Raw genomic sequence first — 24,853 nt, 5'->3', positions numbered from 1 at the left:
GTATTCCCTGGGAAGAAACAGAGGAGAAAAAAAGATTTTATAAAGTTGTCCGGAGTTACTAGTTATTACACTGTGTACAAGTTTATCTAGAAATCATATACAAAAAAGCAATTATTTGGGATTACTCTTCAGCTCTGGGGAGCTCAAGGAAACATCTCACCAGAGACTCTGCCCCAAGTTGACTTAACTAAATCCACATAATTTTATAGACAACATTTCTACCTGATCTTTCTAGAAAGTACTAAGAATATGTTTGCTTGTCTATAAACCTGGAGTTTATACCTATTTTGTCCCTTATTTGTCCCCCTTCAGCCTTTCTTTTAATACTCTTTCCCTTGCTCTAAACACTCCAGCTGACAAGAAGTAAGTGTGGAAACTAATTCTAGCTGTCTGAAAAACAGCTTAAATATATTCTTACCTCAGTTTCATCTCAAAGAACAATAACAAAACATGAAAACCACCCACAGATTTCTCCTAAAATATCTTTCGTTTTACATTTTATTTGACTGTTTATCCAATCAAGATCATTTTTCTAACCGAAGAGAGGCAGAGTTCTAACGTTTTGTCCATTCTTACTGTTCTTTGAAAAATGTCAGCCATACTGAGTTAGACACTAAGTAAACAGTAGTAGAATTTGTATTATCACTTTTACCTAATTTAAACAAAGGTTGATAGTATATAGCATATATTCTTTTCTTTAATCATCATCAGAGGGAGTTTTTTATTTTTATTTTACCAGGAGTTCTTGTCACAAAGTCATACTCCTCTGTGCTGGAACTTTAGGGTTTTGTCCAAAAGAGGGCTGTTGAAAAAAATAAAGATAATTTGTATGTATGTTTTTCATTTTCAATCTCATCCACCAATTTTACACAGATTTTGTAGGAATTCTCTTACTAAATTTCATCTTTTCTCATGTAAATTGTTTTTCCAAAATGATTGGAAAAGTTGTTTTTATATTTTTAACAAATGGGCATAATAAAGCCTATTCATGCTCTTTGTAGAAATATATGTTAGAAAGTCCTCTTTATAAGTGGTTTTAAGTGCCTGTGTATGAGAATTTTTTTATAGGTAATACATCATTTTCAGCCACAAAATCAGAGATAAAAATGTTTTCAAAATGCTCTCTCCCTAGCAGAAGTTTCTTTCAAAAATCTGTTTCTTTCATAACTTTATTTTAAAGTTCTACATAAAGTATTTTTTTTTCTTTTTTTGTAAGCAGTATGCTTTGGACAGGCAGCCACTTTTCATTCCAGGAAAGATCCACAGGTTTTTTTGGAATGTCTGAATTATATCACTTTCATTTAAAACATCATAATACCTTTAAGTTGAAGTTAGCTGAATTCATTAATTCCACCCAACTGGGCGCATATACCTGTGTTGTATAGTAATAAGCTGAACATGAATAAACATACGGTGGTACCGCTTGTAACTCCTATCATTTACTTACCTTCCACTCTTTCCTTAGGGCTCCTAGATTGCTGTTAGTGAGATGACATGACTTGCTAATGAAGAGATCAAGTGAAGATATTGTCAATGTATATATTAAATATTATCTAAGTTTAATGTAATTTTAATTTTTTAGGTAAATATTTTAAGGAAAAGTCTTTAAATACTTGTTTTACCTGAGAGGATTATTTTGCATCAGCTAGTTTGGAGCTTATTCATCTGCAGGATAGGAAAAATTCTTTGTGGTATCTTTGACCTACTTGGACAACGTTCAAACTGAGTAAATAGGACATATTCTCACCTGTTTTCTCTTGTAAATGCTTTCTTTGGTTTACAGTGTTACAGTTTCTGTTCACGGTTACTAGTATAGGCTTCATTAATTTTTTTTCTCCTTACATTGTCACTTTGCAGACTCTATTCCCTTGAAGTAGAAGTGTTGGCCCTTGAACAACACGAGGATTAGGGGCATACTTTTTTTTTTTTTTTTTTTGGTATGTCTTGATATTTTCTATTTAAAAACTGTCATTTGAAACTAATAATTTAGTAGCTCTGAAAATCAGATTTCCCCATTATGCAGGGTTTGCTGCTTTTTTGTCTTTGTTTATTACTTTACTTTTTTAATTGTTGTAGTGAGTCGGTGCCAAAGATCAGCTTGAGGTATAAAATTAAGGTCTCTCAGGTGTCTGTGAGCCTGTACCCTCCCCTGGGCATGCATCATGACTTTTTAGTTACCCTAATTTTATTCAGTTTCTTTTGAATATCCTAGTCTGTAATCTTTGGCTCCCAAAAAGAGGAAGAGTAGGGGCGCCTGGGTAGCTCAGTCGGTTAAGCATCAGACTCTTGGTTTAGGCTCAGGTCATGATCTCAAGATTGTGAGATCAAGCCCCATGTAGGATTCAGCACTGGGCTCACCACTAGGCATGGAACCTGCATAAGATTCTTCCTCCCTCTGACCTCTTTACAACCCAACCCCCTGCCCCTGCACACCCAAAAGCACTCGATCTCAAAAAAAAAAAAAAAAAAAAAAGGGAAGACTGAAGGGAGGGAAGAGGGGCACTGGCCTTTTAAATCCCATGGAAGTTATGTCTCAGGAGGAAGAGGGACTTAGAACAGTAAGAGGAAATGGAGTAACAATGGCAATCTGTCTATGTTTCTCAGAGATGAGAAGCCACCATCAGCACAAATCCCTGACATTTGGGCAACAGGATCCCTTTTATCCATTCTGTCACCACAGGCAATGTGCAAGATCCTCTAGTAACTGGTTCATAGCTGCCTCCCATTGGGCTCAGTTGTGGGGGATGGGTAGCTGCTACTGAACAAAGAGCTGAAATTAACCAAAATTAATGGCAGTTTGCTTTCCAAGCCTTCCTCTGGATATTACAAACCTTAAATAGACTCTAGAGTTCCAAAATGGTTATATCACATTCTGTCCTGTACAGTTGCTTTCTAGTGGAGATAGATTCCTGGTGCTTCCTACTTTCCATAATCCGGCTTCCCATAATCCCCCTAGAACATTTCTTTTTAATTATTTGTTTTGTTAGATATTGCAAGGACAGGGATTCTCTGATTTCATTTTGCTTAATGATCCTTATCCACATGACTCCTTATCGGCTTTCCAGAGTTCATATGATAAACACATATTACTTTCTAATGTTAAAAAAAGTTTATTTTAAAAATACAGATATTAACGTAAATTGTACAGGTACACATTTGGAAAAAGACTGGATTGTCAGTCTTGAACATCTGGGATACCAACAATTTTCTTTCAGAATGCATTCTTCTGGTATGTTTATTCCTTTAAAGAAAAGCCCAGTGATGATTTTGATGGCTCTTTTTAATGTTTACAGAGTTTTATTTTGTTTGGTTTTTTTCATGTCACTTCAGACTAACAGAACACTGGATTGGGTGTCACTAGAGGTAACAGCTGCTGCTTATATGTAAGTTGTATGATCTTGGCAGGTTTTAAAAAATCTTTCTGCCCAATTTCTCCTCTTATGAAAAGCAGCCTCTATGTTCTTTAAGGCCCCTTTCTTTACTAAATCCGTGAGTTTAGCTCTTGTTTTGTACTTTTACTGCCTTTTCCACTTTTATATTCATTTATCTTATTCCCAATCAGACTTAGCTTTTGAGGATAGAGATCAACTTTAATACTCATCTTTCCCATAGTGATTTTCCCAGGGCCTTGTAATAAGTACTGATTAGCTAAATATTTGTTTATTGAGTTGATTGAGAATCCTTGTTATCAGCTTTGTGCTCCTTGGTTTTCTCATTAACTATCATACAGGGAGGCATTTATACATTTATTTTATATAAATAAATATTTACTTAATCTTTCTTTAGATTGCATTTGTCTTCTGTTTTATTTGTTATGTCATTCCCAGTAACAATTTGTGTTTAATGGGGTGAAAATATTCCTTTAAGCAGTGTCTGAAACTGAAGCCATAAACTTACTTATATAGTATACACAGACACACACATATGTGTCACCCATACACATAGACATACAGAAATTCACACATATACACATGGAAATTGGAAAATATTCCAAATATATGTTGTATAGCTATCTTATTAATTTATTGGGCCAAATTAGTCATGAAATGTTATCACCATATAATATCACCAAAAATTTATATTAAATTTTTATACAGCTGACAAATTGAGTGCCTAAAATTTGTGGCATGGAAGGACTTACAAGTGACTTAAAACAACAGTATTATTTTGGTAAAGCAGTATGTTTTTTACTTTAAAATATTTATTAAATTCATTAAATCAGTTCAGTAATTTATTGAGCAGCTTATTCTCAGACATAGCTGGTGGTTATCCACAGCAAATATCGGGGCACCTGGGTGGCTCAGTCAGTTAAGCATCTGCCTTCAGCTCAGGTCATGATCCCAGAGTCCTGGGATCGAGCCCCACGTTGGGCTCCCTGTTTAGTAGGGAGCCTGCTTCTCCCTCTCCCTCTGCCCCCGAGTCATGCTTGCACGCTCTCTCTCTCTAGTGCTCTCTCTCTGAAATAAAATAAAAATCTTTTTAAAATTAAAACAAAGCTAGTGTTATAATCTGTGCCTTTGTAAGATTTGATAATTCTAGGTTTTTTAAGGTTCTTTAAGACAGTGATATTCGAAGTCAGGTTTTATCTTATAATGCAGATGTTGTATGCTATTGCTAATAAGCAAGCTGAGAGTTATTTTGTCAATTGCTAGACTTAAAAAAATATCTTACTTTTTTGTTCAGATTAGTGGTATATATACAATGGAATATTACTCAGCCATAAAAACAAATGAGATCTTGTTATTTGCAACAACATATATAGACCTATAGGGCATTATACTAAGTGAAATCCAAGAAAGACAAATACCGAATGATTTCCCTTATATGTAGGATCTAAAAAACAAAACAAATAAACCACAACAACAACAAAAACAGAAACAGACTGAGAAATATGGAAAACAAACTGATGGTTGCCAAAAGGGAAGGGTGTGGGAGGATGGATAAAATGGGTGAAGGGGAGTAGGAGGTATAGGCTTCCAGTTATGGAATGTATATGTCACGGAGGTGAAAGGTACAGCATAGAGAATATTATATAGTCAGTGGTTTTGTAGTAGTGTTTTTTTTTTTTAAAGATTTTATTTATTTATTTGAGACAGAGAGAATGAGAGAGAGAGAGCACATGAGAGGGGGGAGGGTCAGAGGGAGAAGCAGGCTCCCTGCCGAGCAGGGAGCCCGATGCGGGACTCGATCCAGGGACTCCAGGATCATGACCTGAGCCGAAGGCAGTCGCTTAACCAACTGAGCCACCCAGGCGCCCATTTGTAGTAGTTTTGTATGGTGACAGATGTTAACTACACTTGTGGTGAGCAAAGCATAATGTATAGACTTACTGAATCACTATATTTTACACTTGGAACTAATGTAACATAAGGTACCAACTATAGTTCAATTAAAAAAAAAATCTGATTTGAGGGGCTGTCCCAGGAGTCTATTCATGTTGATTGTCCCTGGATATAGCTTCCAGTGAAAATAAAATATTTTGATAGTATAGCCAGGAAGCCTTGCAGTTTAGTGCCTTAGATCTGGACATTTAAGAACATCTGGAAGAAAGACCATTAATGAATAAAATTGTATCCATTGTATATATATGTAAGTTTAAATATTCATTGAATGATGTGCTTTACTTGGCTGTTGTATGAATGAATATATTGGCTTGGGTAGTTTCATATTTATGCATGGGTAAAATGGCACTGTTTATTTTTAGTTATTTGGTTAAGAGTGAATGTCTCCAAATGTGAAGTTTTTTTTTTTTTTTAAGATTTATTTATTTATTTTAGAGCGTGCATGTGAACGGGGTGGGGAGGGAAGGGCAGAAGGAGAGGGGGAAGAGTTAAAGAAGCCAGCTCCCTGGTGAGCACAGAGCCCAACTGAACACAGAGCCCAGCATGGGGCTAGATCTCATGACCCTGAGATCATGACCTGAGCTGAGATCAAGAGTCAGATGCTCAACCGGCTGAGCCACCCAGGCACCCCAAATTTGAAGTTTTGTTTTGTTTTGTTTTTTAAATAAGTAGTCATTGCCATATTTGTGTTCTGAACCATTTGGTTTGGTAATATATAGAGAAAAGGTTATATAATTCGGAGTCAACTTTAACTCTCACATAAACATACACAATAAATAAAGGCAGGTAATTTACTAGGTTAAATATGTATTCACCAAGACCAATACATTGAAACATTAAGTAAATAAGAAGAAAAGGTATGGTTTTTGTTTTATTTTTTCCTACTTTACTGCTCTTAACAGGATACCTATGACTGTCTACCTGGATTTTGGGTGCAGTCATCTCATTCTGGGCAGTGTTTAAAGCCCTTGGCCTTTGGCAAAGAAAAGTATCTTCCTTCTGTGGATATTAGCAATCAATTTCTCTATAATATTTTCTCTACAGTTATGATAATCTCATATGTGACACTTAACTGCTCAAGAGACCATTGTCCAGGGAAGTGGGCAAACTGACACAGACCTAAGTTGCTCAGGTTTTATAAAAAGAACCATTTTGTCATTTACCAGGAACTCTGTAGGCATGTTGTATGAGACTAATCCAATTTTTTTTCCAACTCTGCATATTAGAATAATAATTTGTAGCGGAGGGGGTTTCTACCCGTAAAGATTCAGGTCTGTTGCCCTGGGATTGATTTATTTATTTTTTAATGAGCATTAACCCATTTTGCTCATGTCTTCCTAAATACTACTTGTTCTTTGCCACTGACCAGCCGCTTGGCATCACGGTAACTGACACAGCCTGTCCAACAGTGCCATACCATTAGTGCTTTTCTCTTATAATTGGAACTGTGAAACTGTAATCTTCGGTTAGCACTATTATTTAGCTGGCTTTACCAGAGCAAATGTTTGTCCTCATCTATTGAATCAAACACATCTTTTTTGTTCTTTTTGTATTAGGCACCCTTCGTGTTGTTTGATACCAGTCTGAGATAACTATTTTCTAAAGTTGATAACTATTTTCTAAAGTATTTTTTAAGTACTAATTTTTGCTTTTGCTTAATTTTTTTTTAGTTCGGGGATTTTAATTTTTCCTAAGAAAATATTGATGAATCAAAAACTATTTGTAAAAACATTGTCTTTTATGCTGTTAAAACATATATGTCAAAACAATTTAATAATCTTGCAGGAAAGAAGGTTTTTTGGTTTTGTTTTGTTTTTGATCAGGGAATGACATATAAATATATAACATCCAGGCAAGTGTTTCTATATTTCACTCTTTTGTTTACAGAATTTAAAAAAAATTTTTTTTGAAGATTTTATCAGAGCGAGAGACACAAGCAGGGAGAGCAGCAGAGGGAGAGGGAGAAGCAGGCTCCCCGCTGAGCAGGGAGCCCCATGTGGGGCTCCAACCCCAGACCCAGGATCATGACCTGAGCCGAAGGCAGATGCTTAACCAACTGAGTCAGCCAGATGCCCCTGTTTAAAGTTTATGTGAATATCCTCTGAAGGCTCTCTGAATCATCAGATGATAGGACAAAACCTTTATTACTTTTCAATAACTGGAGGAAAGAAAAACTTTTCTGACTTTTTTATTCCACTTGTGGCTTATGCTCTGTGAACTGTTTTTCTATTAGGGAGCCTTCTAGCTTATTTTATTTACCATGATGAAAGTCCCTTGGCTTCCTGTTGTCTTTCCTATTCCAAATTCTCCTGTTTTGATGATCCTTAGATACTGTTTACCTCAGTATGATCCCTAGATACTGTTTACTTTTAGGCTTAATTTGGTTTGAAGAGATGCCATCTATACCCATGGATTTCTTTATCTTCTGTGGTATCTTATCAGTTTTATCAGGTTTGATGTGCAATGAAAAGAAATCCTCAATTTTCGCAGTAACTCCTGAAGTATGGTTCTGGGACTGGCAATAGGAGCATCATCTGGGAACTTATCAGAAATGCAAATTCTCAAGTGCTACCCTAAGCCTACTAAATCAGAAACTCTGGGTATGCTGCCCAGCAGTCATCATCTCTTCCAGGTGTTGAATGGCTTCTTACCATTAGTGATTTGAGGTCTTTGAGATCCATGTGACTGTAGATTGATCCACCCATCATTTCTTTTTACTACCAGTATTCAAAACTGTATTTTTTTATATTGAGAAAAACTCAGTGAATGTATACCATTGAAGCATTCTCTCATAATTCTGAAGTACTTCAGTTGAACTTGCACTTGATATTTATTGCATTGTCAAAGAAGTACTGTCAAAGAAATAGTTTAGAACAAGATTCTGTGCTTTTGCTTCCCTCCCTTCCTCATCCTCCTCTTGGTTCTTCTCTCCAATGTAATGTGATAATTTAGAAAGGGTACTGTATTACTGTACATGGGATTTGACAGCATTGCATATCAGGTAAACCATTTAATTTAACCCCCCCCCAATTCCCTGTGAATTAGATAATAGTTTTTTCTCAAATTTTGCAGAGAAGAAAACTGGGGCTTAGGAAAGTTAATTTGTGAAGGTGACACCACAGAACAACCCAAATCTAGGCCTTGCTAGTAACAAAGCTCTTAAGGACATAGTATTACCATTAATCGCATTTCTCTAGTTGTGCTTTTCCTTACTCTTTAAGAATTTGCATTTATCTTAAATTTGATATACAGATTTTTTTTTTCTGGACTTCTCACGGTTCTGATTTGAATAATGTATTTTTTTAAATTTCGTCACTTGTGACTTTCTAAGAAACACTAAAAATTTCTAGAAAAAATTCGGTGTCTTCACCTTCACTTCCTTTGCTTTTACTTTTTTCTGGTTTAATTTTAAAAATGAAAACCTTTTCATATATTCAGTAGAAGATTTAGAGTCTATATTGCCAGATTTTTAGACATGCTAAAATGCATCTAGTAACTTCAAGTTTGAAATAAGTAGGAAGACTATTCCAATCATGGCAAAATTGTTAGAAGAAGTGAAAGTGTAGATATTGACTAGTAATTTTAATCTTCATTTGAAATATTCCTCTTAAACCCCAAGTCTTAATTGAAGGCAGCAAGTAAAAGATAAATAGACCACCTTAATTCCGGAAAGGAGAATATATTACTAATCGTTTTTTTCATGTGGTCCTAGCAAGCTGTCAGTCGATTATAAAAAGATACAAATGCTTGATGCTCTTTGTCTAGCAGTAATTGACTTTTTGTGAGTTCAGATGTTGATTTATAGACCTTTTTCAGTTAGGAGTATTTTAAGCCACAGTGAAGATATATTTTCGTGTTGATAAAAGGATTTCCCCGCCACATACAGTTCTTATTTAAGAGAAGAAATAATAAAATAAGTAGAATAAAGTAAAAATTGTTAATGTAAAGATTCTCAAAGTGCCTTACATAGACATTAGGCTGCTAGAAGGTGCCCTAGGGCAGCTGAGAAGACCGCTTTTCTCTTAAGAAAAAATATTCTTAAGGGATAAGACAATTGAGTACTCTGTTCTTGAGTTTCCAATTTGGGATCTAGGAGCCAGAAGCTCTTTGGACAGGCCCTGGGTACATGGCTTATACATAAGGGGGAGACAGATTTGCTTGCTATCAGTCTGTCAAAGCCTTGCCCAGATTATCCTGTCAGCATTTCCAGAGAAGAATAAAACAGCATTCCAAGGGTTGGCGTCTAATTGTCAGTATGTAAAATTAATAAATATGAGTTAATGAGTTATTAAGTGAGTTAAATACAAAGCGCTTGTAACAGTTCCTGGTATATAAGCAAACACTGCTTAAGTTCTTATTACCAGACTAGTAAAAGATTGCTATTGGAAAACAGTGCTAAGAAAATTAGATCTTTTAGCCAAAGGTATTTATCTGTGACTGTGTTGCCCTGAGGAAGAATTTTAAAAAAGTTCTCTTTTTTTTATTAGTATATATATATTTTCCAGTCGCATTATCACTGCCAATTTTATTTTGGATATTGTGCTAAAATGCTTGGAATTTTAAAACATGCTGTTTTGGGATACTGGCAGTTAAGTGGACAATCTTTTTAACTATAATTTAATTATGGATGAAGAGAAATAAAGGCAATTATCGATGTTCACAGAAGAGGCATTTTACCTACCCTCTAATGATTGTGTATGTATGATGAGTAGAGCAAGAAAGCGAAGGCATTCTGGAAGGTGATGATCCTGTGGGATGGATGGGGGAGGGAAACATTCTGTATAAAGGAATCATATAGATTAAAAAAGAAAAAAAGGTAAGGAAGGTAATGCGAACAGTAGATTCAAGGGAAAGGTACGAGTTAGTTGTCTGTAAGAACCATATACCGTGTGGTATGAGAATTTGAATAAGCCTGTACTTAGACAAAGAACTGTTGAGATTTTTTTCAGTTTATTGAAAAATAATTGACATACATTAATGTGTATGAGTTGAAGGTATACCGACGGTTTGGTTTACATATATTAAGAAATGAAACACGAGATTCAGCTGAGAGTTTTTAAAGTTTGAGAAATTGGGACATTTTCATGTTTTAAAACTTGTGTTTATTTTGATTCTGTAATAGTAAATTCTTAAAGAATCTCTTCAAGCCAGTAATGTTTTGTATTCATGCTTTTTTTGTTTTTAAGGATTTCAGTTTGTTAAAATGAGCAGTCGTAAATCAAAGAGTAACAACTTAATACATGCAGAGTACCTGTCACAGGTTAGTATATATTTTCATTAACCTCAAAGTCTGTTATCATGCAAAGCTGATCAGAGAAATAATAATAATCTTAATTTGAATTCTCCCCTTAACACTTATGAAGAATCACCCTTTCCATTCTCAAGGAGAGACTGTCTTACACTACTTTCATCCTTTGTAAGTCTTTAGATAGTTGGAATCCTAACTTTACTCCTGTCTTCCCAAATGTGTCCTAATTTCAGTTTAATTAAGAATTCTGTACTTCATTTGTTAAATTTATTCCTATTTTATTTCTTGTGATGCTGTTATAAATGGAATTGTTTTCTTAATTTTTTTATTTGTTCATTGCATGTGTATCTAAATGCAATTGATTTTTATATGTAATCTTGTATCCTGCAGCCTTGCCACACTTACTAGTTCTAATAGTTTTTAGTTTATTCTTTAGTTTTTTAATAAGATAATGCCATCTACAAATACAGTTTAACTTCCTTTTCAATCTGGTTGACTTTATTTTTTTATTGTCTAATTTCCCTGGCTAGAATTTTCAGTACAATATTGAGTAAACAACAACAAAAACAGACATTCTTGTTTTGTTTTTGATTTTGAGGAAATACATTCAGTCTTTCACCATTGATGTGATGTTACCTATAGGTTTTTATAGATGCCCTTTATCGGGTTGAGGATGTTGTCCTTTTTTCCTAGTATATTGAGTGTTTTTATCATGAACATTTAATATTATCTTAAGTACATACTGTATTCCAAGTGTTGAGCCTATATCTGTGTGTCTGTCTCTTAAGAAATATAGTAGGGAATAGGTATAATAACTCTGTCCTGGCATTTCTGTTTATCTGACTTGACCAGAACTATAGTTTTTTCTAATCAAAACTAAATGTATGTTATTGGCATCCCTCATGTAAGACCTTAACTTTTTTTTGGAAGGAAGATGTTTAACTCTGTTTTATGAAAAATTTTTAGCTGAAGTATAATTTACATATCCTAGTAAAGTGCACAAATCTTCCACTTACAGCTTAATTTCTATACACGTGTACACCTGTTTAACCTTCATCTCAGATCACTTTGAGATTTTTGAACCTTTCACTGTTCACTACAGCTTCACTTCACTTTATCCCTTAGATTTTATACATAGTTGTTGCCTCTCATTAGACTTTAATGAAATTTGGAAAAGCAAAGGACTGAGGTTTATCTTTTGATTTCTAATGATCTTATCTAGGTAGAGGAATATACAATATGATTAGTATTATGATTATATATGCTCATTTAAGTGTTTTATAGGTATCAGCTATTACCTATACAATACTTATATTACAGACAAGACTGCCTTATTTAATCTTGAGAACAGGCCTGCCAGAAAACTATTATTGTTCCATTTTATAGACTAAAAAAATTAAGATTTAGAAAAGTGTAACTTTAAAATCCACATAATTGGCTCTTTTGGCATCACTTCTCTTATTCTTTCCCCTTCTTATATAATGATAATTAGGATTATTTTATTACCACTGAGTAATTTGCTTTGCTTAGCCTCTGGTACATATAAACAGAACTCAGATTTTATCTTTTGGTACATGAAGAATCAGTCCCATGCTGTCAGTCTGAGAGAAGCAAATAATCTTGGAAGCTTCTTGTTTCTGATGATGGGACCAAATGTGAAATAGCCTCCTAAGGTTTTTGTCTTTGAAAGATTTCTGTATTAGCAGCAGATGCAGAAAAGGAATCCTTTAGTGGTCTGTCTTTTTAAAGAATGTGCTGGATTATCTGACATAATTTTTCACAACTCAGTCTAAGCCCTTTATTCTAAGGCAAACTGAAAATTTAGGTCCTTACAAGAATTTTTTTTCTTCATTCATTCTAGTGATTCCTCAATTTATAGGTATAGATAAATCTAATTTCTTCCGTGTAATTGAGCATTTCCTTATATGCTGAATTACTACTTTTTTAAGTGTGTCATTTCTTTCCAGTTTATTTGCACTGTTTCTTTAGGCATGGATCATGCTCTTTTAGTAGTAGCATGCTCTGCTTCTAATAGGTCCTATAGGTCCAGTAACTATATGGACTTTTAAACTTCCTTTATTTTCTCAGAATCCTGACTTTTATGACTGGTGCAAATGGATAGGGCTTGGGTTAAGCCAGTTCAGATTTGTTTGGTCTCTAAAGATTGAGGTGTGGTTCATAAGCATTATTAGGTGAGATTACATTATTAGATTCTCTCCTGTCTTTTTTCCTTGGCTGATACGTTACATACAAAGTGAAGTATTCATTTATTCACACGCAATAAAACAGCCCTCAAATTGCTGATGTGGCTAAAGTAAGTAATTCTTTCTCTTGTTGAACCTCACAAGTAAATTCTCATCCTTCCTCTGGGACTTGAGATAGGTGAGAAGAACCGTTAATTTTACAACTCATGGAAATGGTACCGGAACTCTTGAAGACAAGTTCTTTGGGGAGGGTTGAATAGATTCATTAATACCTAATTCTGACTGCTGTAAATGTATATTCTCATTCATTTTTTATTTTGTGTGTAACATTTTCATTTATATTTATTCACTTTGTTTTTATAAGGTACAAAGAATTTTACGGGAAAAATTTTGTCATCAGAGCCCACATAGTAACTTATTTGGAGTACAAGTACAATACAAGTAAGTTTAGCTATCCCTTTGTCTGCTATAAACCTACTTAAAGATGCCCTTAGGTTTTGCAAAAATTATCTTACACAGATTTTATCTTGAATAAGGCTGACAGATACTTTTGTAGAGATAAAAAAATTCTTCTTTTATAGAAACACTGAATATTATAAAGCAAGAGCAGATATAAATATTTCCATAATGAGAAAGCTCCTTACCTTTCAATCTTGTGTTGCTTCTGTCATCTGGTATTACGGAGAGAATTCTGAGCTTTTTGCACCTAAATACTCGACAGCCAGTTGTGGAGTGAAAGCTCCCAATTGCCACTGTCGTCCCTTGTCCCATACCATCAGAAAGCCAAGATATTTCAAACTTACTTGGTTTCCTCTTGAGGTTTCCAGAGAATCCATATTGACCTACCCTCTCTTCTGTGTTTTTCTTTGTAGGACTATATAGAGCGTAAGTCCAGTGCCCAGAGAGAGAGAAAAAGGGAATGCTTATTTTCTGTGCATATTCAAATTCAACTTTTAATAGTATTACCTAGCAAATTATTCCAGCTTCCTTTTTAAATTTTGGCTTATTTATGTCATTTCAGACACTTAATTGAGCTGCTGAAAAGAACTGCTATCCATGGAGAAAGTAACTCTGTTCTCATTATTGGACCCCGAGGATCAGGAAAGACCATGGTAAAACTATTGATTTCTGGTATTTTCTTGTTTGTGTAGGCATGTGATGATTCTTATAGACAGTACTGAAAATATTTTTTATTATTTTCATTATCTTATTTCCTTTTTTTTTTTTTTCCTTTAAATCATAGACACGCAAAGACATGCAAAGCCTTAAAAATTAGGGTGGTATATTTGAGTTGAGCATATTGTTTTTACCTTATTTTTCTCCACAGTAACAAATTTTCAGTTGATACTTTTTCCATCATGGCCTTTTGTCTGTGAAGAATTTGTGATTGCCAGTAGAAAAAACAAATTAGCATTTATTGAGCATGTTCCTTGTGCCTTTTATCTATGTTCTATACCTTATCTTATACTTTTTATCTGTGTTATCATTTATTCTTTACACCAACCCTGCAAGGTAGGCATTGTTTCTGTTTATAAATTAGGTAACTGTCATAACATGCATTCTTTTTTCCCCTATTGTTTATTGTTTAACCCTACCTCAAGTAATTTTTTTCATATGTACAGTCACGTCTTCTAGAATTCTTTTCTACTTTCCATCTTTATCTTATTTGCTTAGTTACCTCAAGAAGATTCTCTTGCTTTTTCCCCTCGTTTTTTCTTTTCACATTCTTTATTCAATATATGAGACAAATTATGACTGTTACATTGAATATATTACTATTAAGTTTCAGTACTTGGGCTATATGAAAGCTCTTTTCTGCTATATTCCATGCAGTGAATTTAGATTTCTCAGTAACATGCTTTTTTTATTATGTATAGAAGTAAAATTATGTATTAAGTAAAGTTATATAAATTAGAAGTAAGATTGTTTTTAAAGCAATAAATGTTGACTGTATATTAGGTAAGGTGAGGAAATAAGGACTTTACAGTTTTACTGTAATCACCCATTTCCCGTGGGGCTATAAATCTAGGTAATTTCTTTTCTTTTTTAATCTTTGAAGAATTTTTCACATTTATTATAATATTTACAATAATTTTTTAGTCTTGACTATAATTTGATTCAGTCCTATGCTCAGTCATTTTATACAACCATTATTTCTTTATTCTTGAGTTCTTCAGTATGATTTTCCTTTGTGTTCGACTTCAGTACTGTTTGGGTGGTTTTGACAGGAGACCCATGTGACTGGTATGCCTTTGAGCTATTAGAATATTTAAAATTTTTAACAATAATATTAGCAATAGAAACACTGTGCAAAGGATATGCACAGAAATGTCACAGAAAATTAAATACAAATTTGTCTTAAACTTATAAACTTATTTAATTTTACTTATAATTAAGTAAATTAACTAAAAATATTAGCAATTTTTTCTACCAGATTGACAAACCTGTAAAATTGATAACACTAAAGTTGTGAACTTACAGGGAAATAGACAAGTGTTCCTGCTGGTAGTATAAATTGACATAACTAGAATAATAGACAGCATCTGAGCACATTACAAAGTCATATGCCCTTTGACTCCAACAATATTTCTAGGAATTTACGCTTGTGAAATGATGTATATACAGTTACTCATTGCAACACCATTTGTTAATAGTAAAAGATGAAAAACAACATAAGTGTCCATCAACAGAGTACTGGTTAATAAATGCTAGTACGTCCATCCATATAATAGATTATTATGTATCAGTGAAAAGAAGCATTTGTCTGTAGTCCAGAAAAAAAGGGAAGAGGAAAAAAAAAAACATTTTTATTGGTTTGTACAGGCATGCTTCGTTTTGCTTTGCTTTGTTGCACTTTGCAGATAATTGCATTTTTTACAAATTAGAGGTTTTTGGCAACCCTTTATTGAGCAAGTATGCAGGCACTGTTTCTCCAACAGCAATTGCTTGTATTATCTCTTTGTCACATTTTGGTAATTCTCACAATATTTCAAACATTTTCATTATTATATTTGTCATGGTGATCTGTGATCAGTGATCTTTGATGTTACTATTATAATTGTTTTGGGGTGCCAGGAGCCATGCCTGTATAAGATGGCAAACTTAATGGATAAATGTGTTGGTTCTGACTGCTCCACTCACTGTCCACTCTCCCATCTCTCTCCCTCTCCTTGGGCCTACGTATTCCCTGAGTCACAACAATACTGACATTAGACCAATTAATAACACTATAATGGCCTCTACGTGTTCAAGTAAAAGGGAGAGTCACACATCTCTCACTTTAAATCAAAAGCTAGAAATGATTGAGTTTAGTGAGGAAGTCATGTCAAAAGCCAAGATAGGCAGAAAGCTAGGCCTCTTACACCAAATAGCCAAGCTGTGAATGTAAAGGAAAAGTTTTTGAAGGAAATTAAAAGTGCTACTCCAGTGAACCCACCAAAGATAAGAAAGTGAAACAACCTTATTGCTGATATGGAGAAAGTTTTAGTGGCTTACACATTCCCTTACACCAAAGCCTAATCCAGAGGAAGACCCTAACTCTGTTCAATTCTGTGAAGACTGAGAGAGATGAGGAAGCTACAGAAGAAAAGTTTGAGCTAGCAGTAGTTGGTTCATGAGGTTTAAGGAAAGTAACCAATTCCAAAACATAAAATTGCAAGGTAAAGCAGCAAGTGGTAATGTAGGAAAAGGGAATGTGATGAATCAAGGACACACACTCTTTTTAGAGTTCCTACCCAGAGGTGATACAGAGCACATCTCCTCACAGTTAACTAGCCAAAGTGTCATGTGGTCGCACCTCATTTCAAGAGAGTAAAGAAGTACATTCCGCCTAGGTGGCTAGAAGGGAAGTTAACAGAAGTATTTGGTGAATATCACTGATGACCACGACAGCTTGTTTTGAGTTTGTGTGTGTGTGTGATTTTTCCCTGTCTAGATACTTAACAGAATTTCTTTATCTTAGCAGTATGAAAATTTCAGACCAATATCTAAGCTTCGGTCATAAAAGCTGATACTCTGTAAACTCCCTTAATATGAATTTAGGTCTTTTTTCAGTACAGGATAATTTTTTTTTCAGTCTTCATTGTTTTATTATATTTGGAAAATACATCATCATACAAATGTTTGAAAAACACTTTTAGATACTAGTACTTTAATTCTTCAAGAAGCTCATAGTGATACTCTGAGAAAATGAAATCTAAGGAGTCAGTACATTAGACCTATTATTCCATCCTAAACTATGCTTCTTGAAACAAAGTGGCATTACAACAGAGAAGTTGAATCTCAGTGATGTTTACATCGAAGTGTCAGGCCTAAAAATATAACTTGAGCAGCTAATGCCTGAATTTATTCTGAACTTGGAAGTTTGTCCCTAAAAGCATGGAGAAGTTTCAGAAAAAAAGGAAATAGAGTTAGTAAACACTTATAAAGATGTTTAAATATAAATTAAAACTATACTCCATTTCATTAGTAAATTGGCTAAAATAGATCTATTTTTTACCAGGAAAATTAAGCATAAAAGAGAGTTCCCCTATTATAACCACCTCCCCATGCACATACATACAACTTCCCCTATTATTAACATCTTCCCTTAGTATGGTACGTTTGTTGAATTTGATGAACCAATATTAATATGTTATTATTAAGTCCCATAGTTTTCATTAAGGTTCACTCTTTGTAATGAACAATTCTGTGGATTTTAATAAATCCATACTGTCACGTATCCACCATTACAGTGTCGTACAAAATAATTCCACCACCCTAAAAATCCCCTGTGCATTACCTACTCATCCTCCCATCCCCAACCCTTGGCAATCCCTAATCTTTTTATTGCCCTCCATAGTTTTGCCTTCTCCAGAATGTCACATAGTTGGAATCATAAAATATATAGCCTTTTCAGATTCACTTCTTCCACTTACCAATATGAGTTTAAGATTCCTCCATGTCATTTCATGGCTTGACAGTCCATTTCTTTTATTTGCTTTATAATATTATATTGTTTGAATGTGCCACTATTTATCCATTCACCTATTAAAAGAAATCTTGGTTGGCTCCAATTTTTGGCAGTTCTGAATAAAGCTATTATAAACACTTGTATATGTAGACAGAGTCTTCAACTTTATTGGGTAAATAGTTAGGAACACCAGTGGCTGGATTATATGCTAAGACCATGGTTAGCTTCCTAAGAAGCTACTAAGCTGTCTTCCAAAGTAACTGTACCATTTTGCTTTTTTCACCAGCGGTGAATAAGAGTTTCTGTTGTTATGCATCCTCATTAGCATTTGGTATTGTCAGTGTTTTTAATTTTAGCTATTCTAGTAGATAGGTAGTGGTATCTCAATGCTGTTTTTATTTGCAATTCTCTAATTATGTATGATGTTAAGTATCTTTTCATATGCTTATTTTTCATCTATCTTCGGCAAGGTATTTTATGACCATATTTGAACTGGGTTGATTGGTTTCTTATTGATATGTTTTAAGAGTTATTTGTATATTTTGGATATGTGTTTTGCAAGTACTTTCTCCAAATCTGTGGTTTATCTTTTAATTCTATTATTAGGTGGCGCCTGGGTGGCTCAGTTGGTTAAGCATCTGCCTTCGGCTCAGGTCATGATCCCAGAGTCCTGGGATCGAGCCCCACGTCGGGCTCCCTGCTCAGCGGGAAGCCTGTTTCTCCCTCTCCCACCCCCTGCTTGTGTTTCCTCTCTCACTGTCAAATAAATAAACAAAATCTTTAAAAAAAAAAAATTCTATTATTAGTTTCCTTGGCAAGCAGTTTTTTCATTTATTTTTAAGATTTTATTTATTTGAGAGAGAGAGCACACAAAAGCAGGGGGGAGGGGCCGAGGGAGAGGGAAAAACAGACTCCCCACTGAGCAGGAAGCCCTACGCAGGGCTCAGTCCCAGAACCCTGAGATCATGACCTGAGCCAAACACAGACGCTTATTGAATTGAGCCACCCAGGCACCCCCAGTTTTTTCATTTTAAAAAAAGTTCAGTTTATCAGCTGTTTCTTTCATGAATTGTGACTTTGGTGTTATATCTAAACTTCATCACCGGGACACCTGGGTGACTCAATTGGTTAAGCGTCTGCCTTCGGCTCAGGTCATGATCCCAGGTTCCTGGGATCGAGTCTCTCATCGGGCTCCTTGCTTAGCAGGGAGCCTGCTTCTCCCTCTGCCTCCACTTCCCCTACTTGTGCTCTCTCTCTTGCTCTCTTGCCCTCTCTGACAATTAAATAAAATCTTTAAAAATAAATAAATAAATAGACTTCATCACCAAACGCAAGATCTTCTAGGTTTTCTCCTATGTTTCCTTCTAGAGGTTTTATAGTTGGTTTGGTGACTCATTTTGAGTTAATTTCTTTGAAACCTGTAAGGTCTGTATCTAGATTCTTTTTCTTTCTTTTGGCATATAAATGTTTAAATTGTTTCAGCATTTGTTGATAAGGGTATCTTTTCCTCATTGAATTACCTTTGCTTCTTTTTCAAAGGTCAGTTAATTATATTTGTGTCAGTCTATTTCTACCTGTCTTAATTACTGTAGCTTTAAAATAAGCCTTAAAGTTGGACAGTGTCAGTTTTCTAACTTTGTGTGTTTCTTCAATATTGTTTTGGCTATTCTGGGTACTTTGCCTTTTTATATTATATTAACTTTACAATTAATATTAATTTCCAACTAGGAATTTTAGAGTTCAGTTGTAGTTTCAACTATAGATCACATTAGAAAAATTGATGTCTTAACTATATTGAATTTTCACATTTATGAACATGGAATATCTTTCCATTTATCTTTCTTGGGTCTTTCATTGAGTTGTGTGGTTTTCCTTATATAAGTCTTACATATAGGGCGCCTGGGTGGCTCAGTTGGTTGAGCGACTGCCTTCAGCTCAGGTCATGATCCTGGAGTCCCGGGATCGAGTCCCACATCGGGCTCCCTGCTCAGCAGGGAGTCTGCTTCTCCCTCTGACCCTCCCCCCTCTCATGTGCTCTCTCTCTCATTCTGTCTCTCAAATAAATAAATAAAATCTTAAAAAAAAAAAAAAAAACTTTAAAAAAAAATAAGTCTTACATATATTTCATTAGGTTTATACCTAAGTTTTTAAATATTTTTGATGCTAATGCAAATAGTATTATATTTTTAATTTCAGATTCCAAGTGTTCATTGCTGATATAGCGGAAAGCAAATGACCTTTGTGTGTTATCTTGTATCCTGCAATCTTGCTAGAATTGATCATTGGTTCCAAAAATTTGTCAGTTCTTGGGGATTTTCTACAGACAATTATGTCATCTGCAAATAGAAGAAAGTTTTATTTCTTCCATTCCTGTTTCTTTTTATACCTTTCATTTCCTTCTCTTGTCTTACTGCATTTTTTATTCACAAGCTATGTTTAAGCATTGATCATGAAATTAACTGATATTATACAAACCCTCTTAATATGAATTTAGGTCTGTTTTCTCTAAAGAATAATTTTATTTTGAGTATTTCCTCTCTTTCATTTCTTCTTGTCCTTTCTTAGGATTAAAGTATCCTGTTATTAAGCCTTTATTCTCATTTCTCTGTCTTATTTCTCCATGTTTCTTTCTTTTCTTCCTCTCCCTCAGCATTCTGCCATATCATCAGTGTGATTTTCTTCACCATTTGTTCTATCTTTTGCTTCTTCTAATGTGATATACTGCATTTTAGTTTCTAACAATCCTTCCTTCTTGTCTTCCTCCTTGTCATGCACCTTCTTAGTCTGTTGTTTTGTGTTTATCTAAGTCTGGCTTAAATGGCTCAAAGTATTTATTTTCTAAGATACACATTTTCAGTAGTAATTAATCTTTTTCATCAGCTTACTGTTTCCTTTCTTTCAGGTTACATCCTATGTCAGTTTTTCTATTTCTTCAGGACTTAAGATGATAGCCATTAACAGAGTATTTATCAGTTAATAAAACAGATAGATTGTTCTTGGTATGCTGACAGTATGCTGCACTCCAATATTGGGAGGTCAAAGAGCTGAGGAGCACTATTTACTTAGGTCACTTTTGTAATTTGTTGTGTGTGGAGTATCTTGAGACATAAAATAGATTGTTTTAGACAAGAACTCTCATGTAAATTTTAATATAAGAAATAAGATTACAATATATTTATAACACTACCTTGTACAAGCTATTTGAAGTACAAAATTTGGAATCCACAGTTAATTGATAAAGATAACAGTGTGGCTTATTGTATTTCAGACATTTTATTAAAAAAAATAGATGCAGTTTCAAATGACAGATTGTACCCTGGAAATTACTCTTCTATATAGAAATTATTGTAGACAAAGAAACAAGTATTTGGAAATAGTAAGAGTAGATAAACATAAAAATCCCTGATTGCTGGCAAGTCTAAATAAACTATGCCAGTATGTTTGTAAAATTGTTAGTTAACAAAAACTGTGGAAATGGAGTAGCGATATTGGTTGTCTTGCTTGGTGTAACATCAAATAACCAACTAAGTTTTTTTACTATATAATGTAATTTAAAATATTTGGAAAGATACTGTGTTTGTGAAAAATACTGAAATTATATAATTGATTACCTAGGTAGTTACACACAGAGTAAGTTTTAGCAATATCCACATTGGAACTAAAATTATTTGGAGACATATATGCTAATACATTTAAGTTACCATTTCAGACCATACAAACACATCATGAAAAAGTTGTGAGCTGATCTAGGCAAATCATAATAACTTGTTTGAAATAAAGTCAATGGAAAGAGTGCTATAAACTTGTTTCAACTCTCTTTTAAGTTTTTATTTTAATCACCTGGTGCTCATCATAACAGGTGCACTCCTTAATCCCCATCACCTATTTCACTCGTTCCCCCCATCCACCTCCCCTCTGGTAACCATCAGTTTTTTCTCTGTAGTTAAGAGTCTGTTTCTTGGTTTGCCTCTCTCTCTCTCTCTCTTTCCCTTTGCTAGTTTGTTTTGTTTCCTAAATTCCCCATTAGAGTAAAATCATGGTATTTGTCTTTCTCTGACTGACTTATTTCGCTTAGCATTATACTCTCTACCTCCATCCATGTCATTGCAAATGGCAAGATTTCATTCTTTTTTATGGCTGAATAATATTCCTGTGTGTGTGTGTGTGTACACACATACATACTGTATCTTCTTTAACCATTCATCTATTGATGGATACTTGGGCTGCTTCCATAATTTGGCTATTGTAAGCATGTATCCCTTTGAATTAGTGCAAGATGGTTCCTTTTTTCTTCACATCCTTGCCAACACCTGTTGTTTCGTGTGTTTTTTATTTTAGCCATTCTGACAGGTGTAACATGGTATCTCATTGTGGTTTTAATTTGCATTTCCCTGATGATGAGTGATGTTGAGTATCTTTTCATGTGTCTATTGGCCATCTGTATGTCTTCTTTGAGAAATGTCTGTTCCTGTCTTCAGCCCATTTTTAAGTCAGATTATTTGTTTTTTGGGTGTTGAGTTGTCAGTTTTTTTTTTTTTTAGTTTTATTTTATTATGTTAAGTTAGTCACCATTCATTACATCATTAGCTTTTGATGTAGTGTTCTATGATTCATTGTTTGCGTGTAACACCCAGTGCTCCATTCAAAACGTGCCCTCCTTAATACCCATCACGGGGCTAACCCATCCCCCCGCTCACCCCTCCCCTCTAAAACCCTTAGTTTGTTTCTTAGAGTCCATAGTCTCTCATGGTTCGTCTCCCCCTCTGATTCCCCCCCCCTACCTTTTTCCTTTCCCTCTTTCTTTTTTTTTTTTTTTTTTAACATATAATGTATTATTGTTTCAGAGGTACGGGTCTGTGATTCATCAGTCTTACACAATTCACAGCGCTCACCATAGCACATACCCTCCCCAGTGTCTATCACCCAGCCACCCCATCCCTCCCACCCCCCACCACTCCAGCAAACCTGTTTGTTTCCTGTGATTAAGAATTCCTCATATCAGTGAGATCATATGATACTTGTCTTTCTCTGATTGGAGTTGTGTCAGTTCTTTATATATTTTGCATACTAACCCTTTATTAGATATGTCATTTGCAAATATCTTTTCCCATTCAGTAGGTTGCCTTTTAGTTTTGTTGGTTGTTTCCTTCACTGTGCAGAACTTTTTATTTTGGTGTAATCACAATAGTTTATTCTTGCTTTTGTTTCCCTCACTTCGGGGGCCTGTCTAAAATGAAGTTACTATGACCTGTGTCTGAGAAATTACTGCCTATGTTCCATTGTAGGATATTTATGGTTTTAGGTCTCACATTTAGGTCTTTGATCAATTTTGAGTTTATTTTTCTGTATGGTGTAAAAAAGTGTCCCAGTTTCATTCTCTTGCGTGTTGCTCTCCAGTTTTCCCAGCACCAGTTGTTTGTTTTCCTGTTGGATATTCTTTCCTGCTTTGTTGTGGGTTCGTTTCTGGGTTTTCTATTCTTTTCCATTGATCTAATGGTCTATTTTTTTTACCATTATCACAATGTTTTGATTAATACAGCTTTGTAATATAACTTGAAGTCTCAAATTGTGATGCTTCCAGCTTTCCTTTTCTTTTTCAAGATTGTTTTGGCTGTCTGGGGTCTTTTGTGGTTCCATAGAAATTTTGGGGTTGTTTGTTGTAACTCTGTGAAAAATGCTGTTGGTATTGACAGGGATTACATTAAATTTGTAGATTGCTTTGGATAGTGTAGACATTTTAGCAATATTTGTTCTTCCAGTACATCAGCATGGAATTTCTTTCCATTTCTTTGTGTTGTCTTCAATTTCTTTCATTAGTTTTTTATAGTTTTCAAAGTATAGGTCTTTCACCTTCTTAGTTGTATTTATTCCTAGATATCTTATTATTTTTGGTGCAATTGTAAATTTTGGTACAAATTACAAAAAATTGTAAATTTTTCATGTATTGTTTTCTTAATTTCTCTTTCTACTGCTTCATTATTGGTGTTTAGAAATGTAACAGATTTCTCTACATTGATTTTTGTATCCTGCAACTTTACTGACTTCATTTATTAGTTTTAGCAGTTTTTTGTTGCAGTCTTTTGGGTTTTCGATATATAGTATCATGTCATCTGCAAATAGTGAAAAGTTTTACAGCTTCCTCACCTATTTGGATGTCTTTTATTTCCTTTTGTTTTCTAATTGCTGTGGCTAAGACTTCCCAGTAGTATGTTGAATAAAAGTGGTGAGAGTGAGGGGTGGCTGTGTTAATTAAGCATCTGCCTTTGGCTCGGGTCATGATCCCAGGGTCCTGGGTTCAAGCCCCACATGGGGCTCCTTGCTCAGCAGGGAGCCTGCTTCTCCCTCTCCCTCTGCCATTCACCTTGCTTATGCTCTCTCGCTCTCTCATATCCATAAGTAAATGGGTAAAATCTTAAAAAAAAAAAAATAGTGGTGAGAATGGACATCCTTATCTTTTTCCTCACTTTAGGGAAAAGGCTCTCAGTTTTTCCCCCATTGAGGATGGTGTTAGCTGTTGGTTTTTCATATATGGCTTTTTTTATATTCAGGTATATTCCCTCTAAACCTACTTTGTTGAGTTTTTATATTGAATGGATGTTGTACTTTGTCAAATGCTTTTTCTGCATCTACTGACATGATCATATAGTTCTTATCCTTTCTCTTACTATGTGTTGTATCACGTTGATTGATTTGCAAATATTGAACCACCCTTGCAACCCAGGAATAAATCCCACTTGATCATGGTGAATTTTTTTTTTTTTTTTTAATGTATTGTTGGGTTCGGTTTGCTAGTATTTTGTTGAGGATTTTTGCATCTAGGTTCATCAGAAATCTTGGCCTGTAGTTCTTTTTCTGTGGTGTCCTTATCTGGTTTTGGTATCAGGGTAATGCTGCCCTCATAGAATGAATTTGAAGTTTTCTTTCCTTTTCTATTTTTTTTTAATACTTTGAGAAGCATAGGTATTAACTGTTCTTTAAATGTTTGGTAGAATTTGCCCAAGAAGCCATCTGGCCCTGGACTTTTGTTTCTTGGGAGTATTTTTTTTTTTTTTAAGATTTTATTTATTTATTTGCGAGAGAGAGAATGAGAGACAGAGAGCACAAGAGG

General features: G+C 34.6%; 1 protein-coding gene across 3 annotated transcripts in view; it reads left to right on the top strand.

Annotated features, from left to right (window-relative positions):
• The window catches only part of ORC4 (origin recognition complex subunit 4), a 93,584-nt gene that overhangs the window by 24,438 nt on the left and 44,293 nt on the right, over positions 1-24,853 (top strand). For 2 of the 3 annotated variants that reach the window (XM_044913281.1, XM_021702793.2), the window contains exons 2-4: positions 10,529-10,602; positions 13,159-13,235; positions 13,816-13,906. In XM_044913281.1, coding sequence (XP_044769216.1) covers positions 10,546-10,602; positions 13,159-13,235; positions 13,816-13,906 — 225 coding nt within the window. In that variant the 5' untranslated portion in view covers positions 10,529-10,545. The remainder of the gene's footprint in view (positions 1-10,528; positions 10,603-13,158; positions 13,236-13,815; positions 13,907-24,853) is intronic. The other variant, XM_021702794.2, reaches the window with a different exon arrangement.

This window comes from Neomonachus schauinslandi, chromosome 3 (genome assembly GCF_002201575.2).
Source record: "Neomonachus schauinslandi chromosome 3, ASM220157v2, whole genome shotgun sequence".
Lineage (NCBI taxonomy): Eukaryota > Metazoa > Chordata > Mammalia > Carnivora > Phocidae > Neomonachus > Neomonachus schauinslandi.
The sequence above is the reverse complement of the archived record's forward strand: the minus strand, read 5'-3'. Positions and strand labels throughout refer to the sequence as shown.